The sequence below is a fragment of the Colletotrichum phormii genome, assembly GCF_030913505.1.
Source record: "Colletotrichum phormii strain CBS 102054 chromosome Unknown BDP81scaffold_1, whole genome shotgun sequence".
In the NCBI taxonomy this organism is placed as follows: Eukaryota; Fungi; Ascomycota; class Sordariomycetes; order Glomerellales; family Glomerellaceae; genus Colletotrichum; species Colletotrichum phormii.
The window spans coordinates 1,010,146-1,025,402 of NW_026851443.1; the positions used below are offsets into that span (position 1 = coordinate 1,010,146).

The 15,257-nt window shown below is 53.2% G+C and overlaps 2 protein-coding genes across 2 annotated transcripts; both read right to left on the minus strand.

Moving 5' to 3' along the window:
- Nucleotides 1-217: 217 nt before the first annotated feature.
- Nucleotides 218-1,158, minus strand: BDP81DRAFT_4073 (uncharacterized protein). The gene has a single exon (XM_060589005.1). It carries the CDS (start codon nucleotides 1,076-1,078, stop codon nucleotides 524-526), a length of 555 nt encoding a protein of 184 aa, XP_060451492.1. The 5' UTR covers nucleotides 1,079-1,158; the 3' UTR covers nucleotides 218-523.
- An 81-nt stretch (nucleotides 1,159-1,239) lies between these two features.
- BDP81DRAFT_444190 (kinase-like domain-containing protein) lies at nucleotides 1,240-2,697 on the minus strand (the record flags this gene model as incomplete). The annotated part of the gene is made up of 6 exons (XM_060591799.1): nucleotides 1,240-1,373; nucleotides 1,427-1,825; nucleotides 1,878-2,226; nucleotides 2,276-2,359; nucleotides 2,416-2,588; nucleotides 2,652-2,697. 6 exons carry the CDS (start codon nucleotides 2,695-2,697, stop codon nucleotides 1,240-1,242), a joined length of 1,185 nt encoding a protein of 394 aa, XP_060451493.1.
- Between the last annotated feature and the right edge of the window lie 12,560 nt (nucleotides 2,698-15,257).

Here is a 15,257-nt window from a genome sequence, read left to right on the forward strand (position 1 = left end):
CGTCGAAAAGTGACGGAGGAAAGACGCGAGCTTCCCCTGCTAGCACCTGTAAGTTACCTTAAGGTAGGTAGGCCGCGTCTATTGGCCCCGGTGGCCCCTGCCTGCCTGTCTGTGAAAACCATCAGGCGCTTGCGTGTTGGCCTGAGGCAGAATTTATGTACCACCCAGACGCAATGAGAGATACATCCAAGCACTGCCATCTCACTTGTACCTCCAGGTCGCGTGAATAAGGTAGGTACATTTCCGCACCTCAACTACGATTTTTCCGAGCATCACTATACGTCCTCATGTCACTACCCTGTCGGTCAAGAGATGCCGGCTGTGAGCCCAGAATGAAAAATAGAGTCGATTGCCTCACAGTTATTCTGCTCGGTCACTCCAAGCCAAATTCATAACAGCAGTCTTTCCCAATGTCTGAGCAAAGTAGCCAGTCCCGACCCTTTTAATTGACCTCCTTGGCTCGCCATCGTTGCGTTGCCATGAATAAACAGAGAAAGCTAAAATCTTTTCCTCGGAATCATGCCTAATACCAATCCAGACCTACCGCCCACATCTCCCACCCAACGGGAGAGGGCATCCCGACTCCAGAGCTTCCTCCTTTGTCTACCAACAACCATGAGAGGGGTTCATCCCGCAATCGCACGTAGTGTGTCTTCCACGCACTCCCGAGTTCTGATAATGGAGGAAGTGTCGCCAGACCATACTGAGTGACGAAAAGACGAAGAAAGGTTAGGCTGAACCGTCCAGACAATCGTTTGCCAAAGCGTGCTGAAGCGTTTTCGGTAACAAGGTGAAGAACAAAGTGAAAGCCATCCCGAATCCTGCATCGTGATTTAGTCCAGAATGGCGTCTTTTGTAATACGCAGCAATGCAGCCTCCCATGGAAAGGTGGCCATGTATTGCAGAGTCCGCAGGCATGCCTCAATGGCCCAGTTCTTGTCGTGCCTCCTCTACACTGTAGTAGAAGGGCTGACACTTGACGACGCACAAGACACCTCGCAAATCCTCGCCAGTAAGCCTTTGCGCTTCGAGCAGTCGATGCAGTCCAGCTTCCAGTCATCATCGCACATTGTAACATCTCATCATCACTTGGTCCGTCGTCCGGTCGAGGCCGATGCCCCTACGCTTCATGCATGAACTCCATCTCGGTGTGCGCTGGTCGAACGATAGGCTTGCAGCCGAGATAAGTCGGGAACGATCCACAAGTGCGCTGAGTTCCTGGACAAGTCTTCGGCTAGCTCAATCCAATTTGGCCATCATGTCGGCCTTTGGAATCGGAGTAAAGTTGTCAATGTCCAATCCTCTTCCTAGGAGTACGGGCTTGATGTGCGCGGGTACCAGCTGGTGGTTCAGGTTCGGGGCAATCGACAATTCTATCAGACTTGTTAGAAGAGGCGAACTATCACAATCGGAGAAGAGCACTTACCATGGCGAGTGAAGTCGAAAAGAGGTGGCAGATCCCGAATTTCGCCGCTCTGGTGTCGAGAATCGGGCAGTCTCGTGCTCGGGTCTCTAAGCTCATCGAAGAAGGGATGAACCATGGCTTCCACCGCTGCTTGTCTCTCGGTAGGGGTGTACTCAAGAAGGCGTGCGATCAAGTCGATGGCATTCGCATCTGCCTTCCTAAAGACCTTAGCGAAAGGGTGCGGCTTGATCTGTGGGAATTTGTGTTCCATGTAGTTGGGGTTCATGGTGCGAATCTGCTCTCGTGTTGGCGTGCCCAGAACCTTGATGATCTCGACTAATTGATCAATGCCTGACTCTCCAGGGAAGAGAGGTTGACCGAGCATCAATTCTGCCATGACACAACCAGTGGACCATACATCTGTGATAAAAACGTTAGCATCGGGGGCCGGAACCGAAGTCGATGAGCTCACCAATCTTGGTAGTGTAGTTTGTGGCACCAAAAATCAGTTCTGGTGCACGGTAGTATCGAGAGCAGATATACGACACATTTGGCTCGTTCTCGACCAAGATCTTGGCGCTACCGAAATCGCAAAGCTTCAAGATGCCTGAAGTAGGGTCAAGAAGAAGGTTTTGAGGCTTGATATCACGATGGCAGATGCCTTGAGAGTGGATGTAGGCGAGAGCGCGGAAGAGCTGGTAGATGTAAAGCTTGACCTCGAGAATGGGCATTGTCGTCTTCATCTTGTTGAAGAAGCGGGACGCACGGTAAACGGTCTCGGGCACGAATTCCTGGACAAGGTTGAGATACACCTCGTCTTTCTGTTTCGTGTCAGCAAGCATTCAGATCCGAGAAAAGGACAATGCATACGCGTTCGCCGTTGGAATAGTAAAAGGCCTTCAACTGTACGATGTTGGGATGCCGGACAATCCGCATGATTTGAAGTTCTCGGTTCTTTGGGAAAGTCAGCATGCCGCCGCGAGTTATGTTCGATGGGCATCAGGGCGAACCTTGAACCTCTTGTCCTGGAGGACACGCTTGATAGCCGCATCTTCTCCTGAGGGCGAGAGCTTGGTCTGGAAGACGACACCAAAAGAGCCGTTGCCGACAATCTTGCATTGCGTGTACTGGAGATCTCTCGTTTCCCCAGTGATCCCGTCCTGGACCTTCTCGCGAATAACCTCTGGTGATCGCGTTAGTACGGCAGGGTAAGGAACTGATTTCGAGCTGGCTGGCTGTGGCTTACCTCCCATTCTGAGAGTGTTGAAGGCGGCGGGGCGATTCTGCGCCATGGCTCGGAAGGTGTTGTCAGCACGGCAAAGCCCTGCTATCGTTGGCCGATGTTGGGCGAGTTGAGATCGAGAGTAGTGAGGGGTAGCGGATCCGAGACTCGAAGGCGGGCCGTGATGGGCAGCGGAGGACGAACTATGCTTCGCTGGCGTGGGATTCGTGCAAGGGTGATTGCACGAGAGTGAAGTAGGGAGCCGACGAACCAATTGCTTGTTTCGAGAGCCAAAGAAATGGATGCAGGTGTGGTCGCGAGGTAGGTTGTAATTGAGAGCGGCGCCGGTAGCGGATTCGCGTCGGGGATCGGTTCAGTCTTGCCCGCTAAGGGAAATCTGGATTTGTTTCAGAGTCGACGTTGAGCAATCTCCAAGGAGCTGGCGGATGTGTTCATTAGCTAGCCGTCCGACAGTGTAGGAATTTGAACAAGTTGATCGTGGTTGATAGGTTGACGACGGGCAGGGTACTGAGCGTGTTGTGCGACGAGCAGTGATGAGCGAGGATGACGGATGGTCGAGGGGTGCGGGGTGGGGAGGTATTTTGACAGGGAGAGGGAGAAATGGCAGGGCAGGGGAATATGAATGATGGCGACGATGCAAGGCGAATGGTGGCAAGGCGAGGAGCAGAAGAAGCGGAAGTATTGGAAAGGCAAGGTAGCAGCCAGAGGAAGAAGAGGAGGGCAGAGCAAGCCAGGACAGGACGAGTTTAGGACAAGACAGACAAGACAGAGAGGATAGGAGGGGGTGGGCAGTGTAGTGTGTATATGCGCTGCGCTATGCATGCAGCACGCAGTGAGGTGATTTTTCGCTCAGGCAGAGGGGAAAATGCCAGGTACGTGCAGCCCGGTAGTGCGAGGCAGCTACAGACACCTTGGGCGGAAGAATTTGGCCACAACACACCTAGCAAAGACCACTTCTCTCGCGTGTAGGTGAGCTGCTGATGACGGGCCGAGAAATAGGGCAAGATTCGGCGGATTGCGGTCCAGTGTTGTCGAGGCGGGTGGTAAGAAGGGTGAAAGGGGGACTGGGAAGGGGGAATGTGGTGATGACGGCACAGCACGTTGCTGAGGGGCAGGGCAGGCGGACCAAGCAAGCAAGCTCAAGCATGGTGATGTTTCTGCCTCATGGGACACGAATCGGGAGGAATTGGATGGGGAGGGCTAGCTAGAAGGAGAATGGCAAGATTCACTTACAATGACTGGAAATTGTCGACAAAGGCAGGATTGCAGGAAGACAAGAAGATGGCAGATTGAACCTTTCTCCTCTCGTGGTGCTCAAAGAGTAGTTGCGGCCGGCGGCTACAGGCAAGGTGCGTTACGAGAGAGGGAGAGAGAGAGAGAAATGGAGCAGAGGCGATGACTGCCCTGGCTGGGTAGCTTTGGTTTGCTGGGGTGGGTGGTGTGCGGGTGCGGGTGGGCAGACGGGAGACAGTGCTTCTTCGGGCGGCGAAGAAGGATCGTGAGATTTGGAACCGAAGTCGTTTCGAGGACAGATACGTGTGATGGCTGGTAGCTAGCTGCTTGGGGGGGAAGCTTTGCGTTGAGGGATCTGTATATTTGGAGACGACGAGAGTCGAGGCGAAATGCCAGTTGAAAGTGAGAAGAGGAAGAGCAATAGACGGAGGTGGGAAGTTTGGTGAAGTTCAGGTCGGGTACCCAAGAGGTGGGAGAAGGAGGATGTTGTCACGCCGTTTAGAGAAACGCGAGGTGGGTTGGTTGGTGGGAAGGAGTGGTCGGTGGTGGAGACGTGGATGAAGTGGGCAAGGACCAAGGCAAGGTACCTTAAGGAAGGTATCCGTGAGGTAGGTGGGAAGGCACGGTACGAAGTAATGGAAGGTAGGGGAGAGGTAGGGAGGTACTTTGAAAGAGGGGCAGGCCTGGGGTGGATTGTGCGTCTTGTTCTTTGGGCTTGAGGCCTCGCGGACCACACGGCAGGGCAGACTAGCGCGCAGCTGGACGAGGAATGACGGAGTGCGTCCCAAGTCCAGTGACTGGACAAGGGGGGGTGGCCTAAGGTACCTTACCTATTACTTCGAGCCTCGAGGTACGAGGAGAGGGAAAATCAATCAAATAAAATAAAATGCATCAGAAAATGCATAGGGCAAACGAATTGAAGACATCGTCGCTACCTTACCCAGGTAAGAAACCTTAGGTATCACTGCTGCTTGCCGTGACTAGTGCGACTCCGTCAGAATACGACAACTCCATCAACTTTGCACTTGACAATTCTCTTCTCCTCAACCTATTATCAAGTCATGTACGATCAGAGGCCCCTCATGGTAGATCTTGCGCGGACTCTTGTTCCCGGCCTTTCCTCCTTTTGACCACCTTCTTCTCGTTGCCCTCCTCGCCAATTGTCCTTCTCCTGGCGCCCGAGTTGCCCAGAATCCTAGAACTGAATAGAGCATTGATCTCAACACTGGTAGTGTCAACGGTGATTGTTTGGAAGAAACTAAGTAGGCAATTCAGTGGGAGATTTTCACAAATGCCAACTCCCTGGACAGCTTCCTTAGGGTGTGAAGGCCAAAGCAACAGAAAGAGTAAAGCGGCTCTAGGAGGTGCCAATAGAAGACCCCCAGCTTGACCATCTAAATCACGATCAAGAGTGAATGTGTACATGAACAGAAAGTAAGATGGTGAATGCCATATGATAGTCCGTACAGCATGGGAACTACATTCTTAGTCGACACAACGTGATGTAGTCTAGGACATGTCACGGAGAACGTGAGGGTGCCGTTCTCGAAGGAGCAGGCCGCGCGGGGTTCAGAGAGGGGCGGCGGAGGTCTCCAGGGTATCAAGCAAGGTAGGCCGGCGTGCGGCGTGCCGTGCTCGTGCCGGAAAGTATGGAGGTGCTCAAGGTTGACTGCGGTTCGGACAGAGTGGCGTTTGAATCGTGGGTAGTACTTTTGATCATTAAGGGTAGACAGATAGCTTTCAAACTTTGGCACTGGGGGTTTGTTGCGTTGCAGTGCCAAATGGTATGGTTTTGTCGAGTCTCAACTCAAGTCAAACCTTGAGATGATCCACGGCACCTTGCTTTTGCTTGAGGCAGGTTGAAGACAACCGAGTGAGACAAGGTCATACAATAAACCAGGCAATTTGTTGGAACTGATATCGTTGCCCTACTTTACCAACAATGGCAAGCTCGAAAAAGGCCGAGCAAGCAGTGATGAGCAACCTGCAATGGGCTCTGGTCAGAGAATATAGCACACAAGCACCCAGGAAAGCCACGAGAAGGAATCCAAGTAAACAAGTCTGGGTGCGTTTGGTGACCAACCCTGGAAGTTGATCGACCAATAGTGCCGCTAAACGGTAAACACGGACAGCAGATTCATCAACTCAAGTCGATAAATATGCCCGCCCACAACGGGTAGAGAGCAGATCAAATGGACGGTGCTTCCCTCGTACTGCGTGCATCTCGACAAAGTCATCGAGTCTTCCCTAAAAGTCCAGAGACCCTCCAGGCTGAGTCCAGAGCTTTGGTGAGGTGGGGACCAAGCACCGGCGGGAGACGCAGTTCGAATGGTTCCAGGTTAGCCTTTCATTGTCGTCCCCTCGTCGTCTCCAGACAAGGACCCGCTGCGCCAGGCTTGCTCATGTGCTCATTTTGAGACGGGGAGGCAGGCGCTAAAACTCGGCAAGCGGAAGTCAAAAACCCAATGGATGTGCATGTCCCCGTTTGCTCCTGTCAGCCTGTGTGAGGCGTGCCTCAGTGCCTGTGCTATTTTGCACCTAGGTACCCAGGTCTTCAGCAAGAACACCACGAACATCGAATACGTACCCGTCTGTCTTCTTCCTACTGGAAGCTGATACCTCAAGGAACGTATGTGCCTTCAGTCATGGTAAGGTAGGTGGCACGGTAAGGTAGGTAGCATGGCCTTTTCACTCCTTCTACCTTACCTTAGTTTACTAAAGACAGATTCATACCTTCAAGTACTCTGTACCCGACGTGGTCAGCAAGTAAGGTAAGGTAGGTAAGGTAGGCAGGCACACAGGCACATGAGGTGGTACCTATGCATCTGCGTGCCTACCTGAAGAGAAACTTGGGTTCGGACTGGATTTCCCACCTGCAAGTTCCGGAGAGACAGGGGGAAAAGAGAAGGAAAAGAATCGATACGGTACGGATCATATAAATACATTCAGCATAATCTATATTTACAGTATCTCGATAGAACATTCGGTGCGGCCTTTGCAGGCAAGCCCTAGGTAGTAATTGAGGATGAAGAACCAAGGATCCTTTCACTTGCCTAAGGTACCTTACCTTCAGTTACTTTCCTTACCTAATAGGCCGGTACGTTCTTCGAGACTGTCTACAGTACAGCAAGTGCCCCTGCCTACCGTGCCTACCTTCCATTACCTAGGTAGCCACGATCTTGCCTTGCTTGCCTTGCTGGCCTCCTTCGCACTATTCAAACATCCACCGTTGAGGCACCGGAGCAGCCTACTTCCTTTCACATTCTCAGCCTCCATCACAATATCTCTTCCTCAATCCATCATGTATGTGCCAGAACACCCCCTCTCTCTCTGACTCTCAAGCATTTCTCATCCCACATTCGCTGTCGTACCTTGGACCAAAACGGGCCGTGTCCACTAATCTGCTGTCATTCGCTAGGGTACTGCCGGGTACCTTTGGCCAGCTGACCTGCTGGGTCTTCTACGTGTACCAACTTAGTACACGATGCGCGACAAGTCGATGTGATTAAGGCACGCACTACCTTAGCATCTTGGGTAATGCGCCTCAAGACCGACCTGCTGAGCGGCCCCGATTCTGCAGGGTCCAATAGGCACTCGCACGGTTCTTACAACGACTTTGATCCCTTCCGCCACAGTCCAAATGGTCTTCCTACGATTTGATCTTTGCCTCGAAGAATTGATGTTCACTCTGAATCTACTAGATTCTTGAACAAGTCAGAGAACAACATTTCGGGGTCAGCCATGCGTGGAAACGACATGTCATCCTCGACTCGCCTAGACACGAGCTGACAGCGACACTCCCAGTTCGGAACATCATGGCAGTGTCAAAACAATCGCAGAACCTTGCGGTTCATAGTCGCCACCTCCGACAGCCGATGGAGGTTTTGCGTCGCGCAGAAGGGCAGAGTCGTCTACCTACCACCTTGAGAATGTGTCGTCTCTGATACATCTCAAGAGTAAATACCTTACCACTGGCGAACCTATTCTCAAGGCTCAACTCGAGTTTAGACGCAACATCCATGGCAAGTGCCAGCTCTCGGTTCACAATTCATCCAACGATTGCTTCTTCTTCTTCTTCTTCTTCTCCTCCTACAATCTTCGAGGCTGAGCTTTCACTCGAGCAGACCTTGCGGGGGTTTCGTCTTCTACTTCTTTCTTGGTAGGCATGTGCTGAGGTCACAATTCAAGTTTGGTCGCGGCTAGTTGCCAGCAACATGTTCAGCAAATCCAGAAGTCTAGCCAACGCTGCGGACGGCTTGGAATTGCAGAACCCCCTGTTCCTACAGCGCTGTGAGTGGGCAAAGAGTTTTCACATCATGCTTTCTTTTATATTGGGATTCGCCCGCCGCATATTTTCCGCACCCGAATGGAGTCCAGTACGCTCCGGTCGTTTCTGACAGTCTGTTCGGCCGTCTGGACATGCAAGAGCAGGGATGCAGTCACTGGGTTAAACCTCGCCGAGCTACGATGAGGAGGGGATGGCTGGGTTGATGGGAAGGGATAAAGCTGGTGCTAGCCAATGGTCAGAGCTCCCGTGGCTTGCGGCTTGCGGCTTGCCCTTGGTGCGTGCCCTGCTGCAGGCGGCCAACAGCAGAGAAGGGGTGAGAGAAAAGGGGAAAGCAGAGGAGTTTTGCGCATCTCGCCGTCCATGGGATAGGCAAAGAGTCTCATTGAAACCCAGATGTGGACTTTGGAACTTTCTCTCCACGGAGACTCTGCATTTCTTGTAGCTCTGGGTTCCTGTGCTGCTGGATCCTCCCACTCCTCCATGGACCTTGCCAATGCCATGTCCCCCCAACCCCGCCAAAGAGACTTGTCGAAAGGTCCTATGACGACGTTCCCATGTGTGGAGGAAACGGCCAAGTGCGGGGCACCGAGCCCAGCAGGAGTCGTGGTTGTGGCTCGCGTCTCGTTGAGGAGGGGCCGAGGGGGTGGGGCCTGAAGCTCGCCAATGTCAAGTTGGTGTTTCTCCAGGACCACAATGGCACAAAGTGCGAAGTACCGCAGCAACACTACATTAGCAAGACGGAACAAGTGGTTGATGGAGGCACAGCATGACACCAATCCCCACGAGCGGATGCTCTTTGTTAAGAACCAAGTGGAGTCATCGCGCGAACCGGTTGCTATTGCCTGGGTCCGTCAATCCGTGGGCCGTGGCAGAGTAGGATCTGCCTCTTGATTCTAACTTCTGTGTCTGCCCTTGTCGGAATCGAGATGTGAGAGCAGCTAGGCCTCGCAAGCGACGTTACCAATTACGGGGTCAAGGATGAAGATGGACGATGACGACAAACAAGATGGCCATGCTGGGTTCACGATGATTGGATTTTTACGAGACCCAAATGGACTTTGAACGAGCATGGCTTTCATTCGTCCGACTACTCGGTGGTTGCCGCAGTCGAGCCAACACAGAGTTAGTTTCGTCCAACGTCTATCTGATGGTCGCAAAGACATCGGCATTTTAGTACGCTACAGCTGCAAGCCACCACATCCATCTTGGTGAGCAGATGCGCTGTCACCTCTTAACATCCGATCATGTCAAGCGGGCAATTACTGCGTATAGGCGGATGTGTTTCTTACTAACGATACTCACGGCGATGCAGTTATTAACAGTTGGTCTATTTGCGAATGCCTCATTGATGAGAGACTCCTACGTCATTTTCACGGTCCAAGCTCCTGGTCCTTGTTTGGGGCTTGGGCTCCAATAGAACGTGCGCCCAAAGTTTGCAGCAGCATAACAATAGTAGTAGTCGAGAAAGGAGTATCCGCACGGATACTCGATGGGCAAGCTTGTTGAATCATGCAGCCTTGAACCGCATGGGTTCTTGAGCCTCTTGACCAACATCCTGGATCCAGCAAGCAACGACGGGTCTATTTTTGTCGGCTGGCCTGCTTATTTGGCAACTTGGAGGCAACTCTTGGGAATGGTTGTGATTCGGTGGTCACGACTCACTGGCGCCTTTCCGGGACTCCAGCAAGGGGCCTGGAAATTTGGTGACTTGTTCTCGTCACGCCGTCGCTTTGGTTCAAGGGCCCTTGTCCACGTGCTCCATATAATCGCGTGTTGCTGCCATGTTGTATTCTGTAAGGCAGGTTCGACGATGGATCATTACCTAAGCTTTCGATGCATGTGACATGCTTCACCTTAGGTAGGCAGGCTAGCCGCCAAGCAGCGGACTTTCATCTAATGGCAGCCCATGGCCAAAGCTCGACGGCAGGAAGGAGGGGCTCGCAGACACAGATAGGTATTCATACTTACCACATATGCAAAGCCTAAGGTATAGGAAGGAATGGAAGTGATACTGGAAAAAGCCTTTCACAAAATCAACTACAGCTGGAGAGTCACGAGTAAGCGTGTACGTACCCCGTACCTTACGGAGAGACTCACCGGCGGACTGCGGGCTTGCACCTGAGGTGCGGTGGGCTGGCTGGGCCCCTTGTGGAGGAAAGAGGAGGGCGTGGTGGGCTGTGGGAACTGTTAGCAAAGGTACCTCTCTACCTGACCCATCCTGCGCCGCAGCCCCCCAGGGTTCGGTCTGTCTTTTTCTGGATACAAACAGGTCTCATGACCTTTCTCATGCGACGCTAATGACGGATTTTAGGTTCACCTGGACCACCAGAGGTCAGCAGCATCTGATCATTTTTCTTCCTTTGCCTGGCAGTCTGGCACATTTGGCTGCTACTCCTGCTTCTACTCCTCTTTGCTGGATGCTCCCCCCGCCGGTGCCAATAGTCCTGTTATTCAGTCCGGCCGTTCTAGCGAAGCAAGCTCGACATAACGAGCCGCAAACGGCAGTTCCCCGTGGATCGTAGCAGGGTCCATTGGCAACCACGGCCGAACAGGAGCTGTATCCGTCCCACGGAACGGGGAGCCTCGATAATCAGGGGACACGTCTAGACCGGCCGGCACGCACGCAGCTTCCCAGGATTCAGGAAAAGGAAACTAAATATTGTGAACCCACCCATGCGGGCAGCGACTCACTGTGAGACTTCTTGCAACTACACACACCACCCACAGGCCGGCCATAGGTACGGTGGTACCTAGGTTCTCGTTACCAGCTATCGAGACTTTACTCTGAACAAACCCAACACAGCTTGTCGACGTCGTCAGCTTCCCTCGCCAAGGGGTTCGTTCGTGTCTGAAGCTCCTCCTCGAGTCTCCATCAGCTCACTGCTACGTCTCCAAGCAGAACCTCAGATTCGAACAAGATCTGCTACGATAACAGAGATCCATACATGCGCCCAGCTGTTTTTCTTCGTCATCGAACGCGCAGCCTGCCATCCAGCATTATTCACCACCCACCACACGGACGCACACCTCACACACCACCGGTGACCCTCTTCCGCCCCGGCACCCAGTCTGCAGCTCAGTGCCTTGTCTCTGCCGAAATGAAACCTCCGAAGGAGCGGGCAACACGGGCATGCGGACTAGTGAATACACGATTGACAAACGCGGACGGAGGGGTTTTTAGCCTCACATAAGCCGCAATGTTCCAAAAGTTCACGCACTCTTCTCTCTCTGCCGCTCGCCCTGAAGGCTTTTTGGGCTGAGGACGTCAATCTCACGACGTACCTTGCCATTGCCAGTCAGTAAACCAGCAGGTCCTGGCACACTCCTCTCAGGAACCGCGACGTACCTTGTCTCTCCGCTGGCCTGGCCTTCAATACGGCATAAAGCATCTTATTGAAATGCTGTGGGCTGTCCTGACTAATCCCCGCCTTCTCAGTCGCTGCAGGCGTTGGCTTGTCCCTGCAGCCGTGTCGTCGCCGCCCGGATTGGTCGGCCGACCTGGCCAGTATTGTTGCCCGCCTCCGTTGAAAGAATCCGCCCCTACGGTGCGTTATTAACTGGCAACCACGAGCTCCCGTCGCCCTCAAAGTCACATTCGGGTTCGCTGCGACTGGCCGATCATCTTTCGGCTACCATGGCTGGCCCGCCACCGACGCCGACTCGACCTTTGCGTTGGGTTGCCCATTTACCTCATACGTCCGATCCGATGCCCTCTCCCGACCACGTGAGCCTCAAGGTTTGGACTGCCTACTGCGTCCGCGTCTGCGTCTGCGTCTCTGGAAGCACACAGCTTCACTATAGAGAGGCGCGTTGGGTCACGGACTTGTTTGACTTGCATTCAAAATCCTGCAGGCCATCATTGGGGGAGAGGGTGCTCCGTTCCTGTTGGTTGAGACGCACAGACAGAGCTTGTCGTTGGACTAAGACGTGTGCGAATTCCCATGTCGGCCCCCTGCCACGCATCTGTCGACTGGCCTGCCAGGCCCTCCTCTGAATTCCTGAGCCGAGCGGTAATGCACTACATCTCGTCACCGCATCCCTTTCGCGGTAGCCGCATGGCTTCCAGGCTTCCTGGCCATAGCATCTCGACCATCCCGCCGCCAACTTACTTAGCCTCCATCGGGAAGGGCCAGGGGCATGGGTTGAAGACGCTGCTCATGGGATGGCGCACTCAACGGACGGCAAGCGGTCCATGAAAGCCGCTCGTCGTTCGCGTGGCTGAACACCAACGTGGCATCCTGCCGTAAAACTCGGAATTCCCGATGAAACCCTTCCAAGTTACCCGTTGGAGAAAGAAGAGATATATGACAAAAGTGAAAGACGTCAATACTACAGAGTCCTAGGTAGGTAGGTAGGTATTCGAGCTCAACAGGTATCCGGCCAACGCTCGCTATCTCCGGGCCCCGGTACTGCGAAATCTCACGACAAATTCATCCACGCAACGTACTTGGACCGTCACACGGTCGATGGATGGTGGATCCTCAGGAGCCCCAAAGGAAAATGTTGCGCCACAGGAAGGACAGCCTACTGCAAGAAAAGAGGCCTGCTGTCGTCCCGTGGGCGATGTTATTGCTGCTTCCTCTCGTCACACCCTTTCTCGGTTGCGAGTGGAGAGATCTCAGTACATCCCGACCCAACTGCAGAACAACAGACCCGGATTGCTAGCTAGTTACCGCACAGACATGAACTTGATCAAAGCAGTTTTTGCGGCTCTCACCATTGGATGGATCGTCACCAGACCTCATCCCTCAACCATGGGTATGCCAAGTTGTAACGGCCGCCTGCAGCCGCAAGGGAATCGCTGGGGTTGAGGCCGCTTGGTGTGCCGAACAGTCGAATCACGCCTAACCTTTTCGACTTCTTACCCACAAATTCTGGCCCGAATTCTCATCGGTGAGGGTCCCGGGGAAGCAACAGAAACCCATCTCGAGCAGCCGGTTAGTTACCATGACTGCCCGTGCCAATGGATGGGTTACAAATGCTGCCAAATGATCCGCCATTACAAACATTACACGCAAAGGTCCGACAACTATCTTGTCGACAACATGTGACAAGGAAACTTTGACCTTGATAGGAGATACCATCCTATGCTCTGGATTCAGACATTCAGGATGCAGCTCAGCTCTGTGGCACTCACTTTGAGGCGAAAGTCTCTTAGTCTTGAGGCTATCAGTGGCGAACAAGCCAAAGGTAGCCAAACAACAGCTCAAAGATTGGGAAGTTTCGAGTCTTGGACTGCTTCAATACGGCTTCAGCTCAAATACTACCAATCCTGTTGAGTTCCAACTTTTTAACAAACTTGTGGTTGGACTGCAAAGATCTTGAGATTCCTCAACGTATCTCCGACGGCCACCGAGCTATTTCGGTGTGTGTATCCTTGTATAAGCTCGGTTCACTCGGCGGCTGTTGCTTTCTCACCGACCTCCGCTAGCAAGGTGTGCGAATGCGTATCAGACAGAACGGTGCTATTCTGACAGCATGCGTCAGATGTAACTCTCTCGCAATTGTGCACGAGGCAGGACGCATTGCTGAGTGGGCCCTGGAATGCGACGGTGATTCTGATAACCTTTGATCTCGACAGAAGAAGAGCGAGTCGCTTCCAGGCTTTTGCCGGGCAGTGTCATGCTCAGCGAGATCGCCAACCAGACGCCTGTCTCAAATCCCGCTTCGGTCAACTTTGCATGGGCATCTGTAAGTTTGCCTTGCCGTATTAGGTCCTTAGTCTTCAGCCATGTACGTGCATATTCACTATTGAAAATTCTATCATAACTGATGGTGGCCAAGATGCTGAGGATGTACACACCAGCTCGACGTTGTAGCAATGCAGCAACCCTCAATGCCTCATCATCTGACGGCGATTCTAAGGCGCCTCCCTCTCTCATCTCGGATTTCTATCATTGTTAACATGGACTTGCGTATTGCCCGCACGAGGCCCGGCATTGGCTCGCATCGTACGACACATCGATGATCTTGTCCCTGACGAAACATCTTGCAGAACCCAACCTGGTCTTGTTCATGACAGATTCTCGGAGAGATCGCCAGTCCGGCCATGGATCACAGCCAACCCGCCACCGCAAGATCAGCTACCGGTCTGCTTGGGGAACATCTGAAGCAATCCATCTTCAATGGGTGCCTGCGAGTTGCTGTGCCTCAGCTCTTTCGAGCGACCTGCATGCTGAGCTAAACCCGTATCACCACCCTCCAAACCCAACCTTGCAACGGCACGCTACATGGATGATGGCGGCATGGTTGGTCTGCTCTGGTGTTCAGAAATGTTGTGCTGCAGAGCTTTGTGTCACAACCACAGAGATGTTTCATTCACCTGCATCATCGAGTTGCCTCGGACGCCTCGCTGCAGGACGCCATCAGCCTTTCCGGAAAGCAGCTGTAGCGCCCCGTCCAGATGGTGCTAGAGACTCGTACCGATGGCATTCCGTTTCACGCGATGTGAAATCTTCAGCTCCTTTTTCCCCCTACGGCCTCAGTTGTTCTTGTTCTCGCACGACGACCGGGTCTTCGTTCCAGATTTATGGCCGATTGCCTATCTGCCAAACAACGGTGAGACCTCTGATGCGAGCGTCGTCAGGCGGGCCCTGCTGGTTATTACGATACGAGAAGTAAACACCAGCCCATATCGCTGATCTGGTAGGCATAGAAGTCAGCCGGCGGCTCCTTTGACTGAATGAGATCGTTCCACGTGCTTTGAGGACGCTCGTTGTCGCCGCCATCGCCGCCATCGCCGCCATCGCCGCCTTCGAGCCGCGTCTTGTCGTGGCACCTCACGGCAAGCCTCCTTACGCACGCCGCCGGTCTAAGGGCGCATCTCCCGCCCAACAGGATCGGCAGGAGGCGGATCCCGGGTTCAAAGCAGCTCTCTCTCTCTCTCTCTCTTTTCTTTACATCACCCGCCGATGACGGACGGATTCTGCAGGCCCGGGAGCGCAAATAACACAATTTTGACAGCGCAACATGTTTCAACACATGCATGTCTGAACGCCAGAAAAATCTCTGTCGGTGCGCATACGTTGACCGGTCTCTCACCGACGGGTTCTCGAAAGGGGTGGCGCGGTGAGACTGTCGAAGAAACT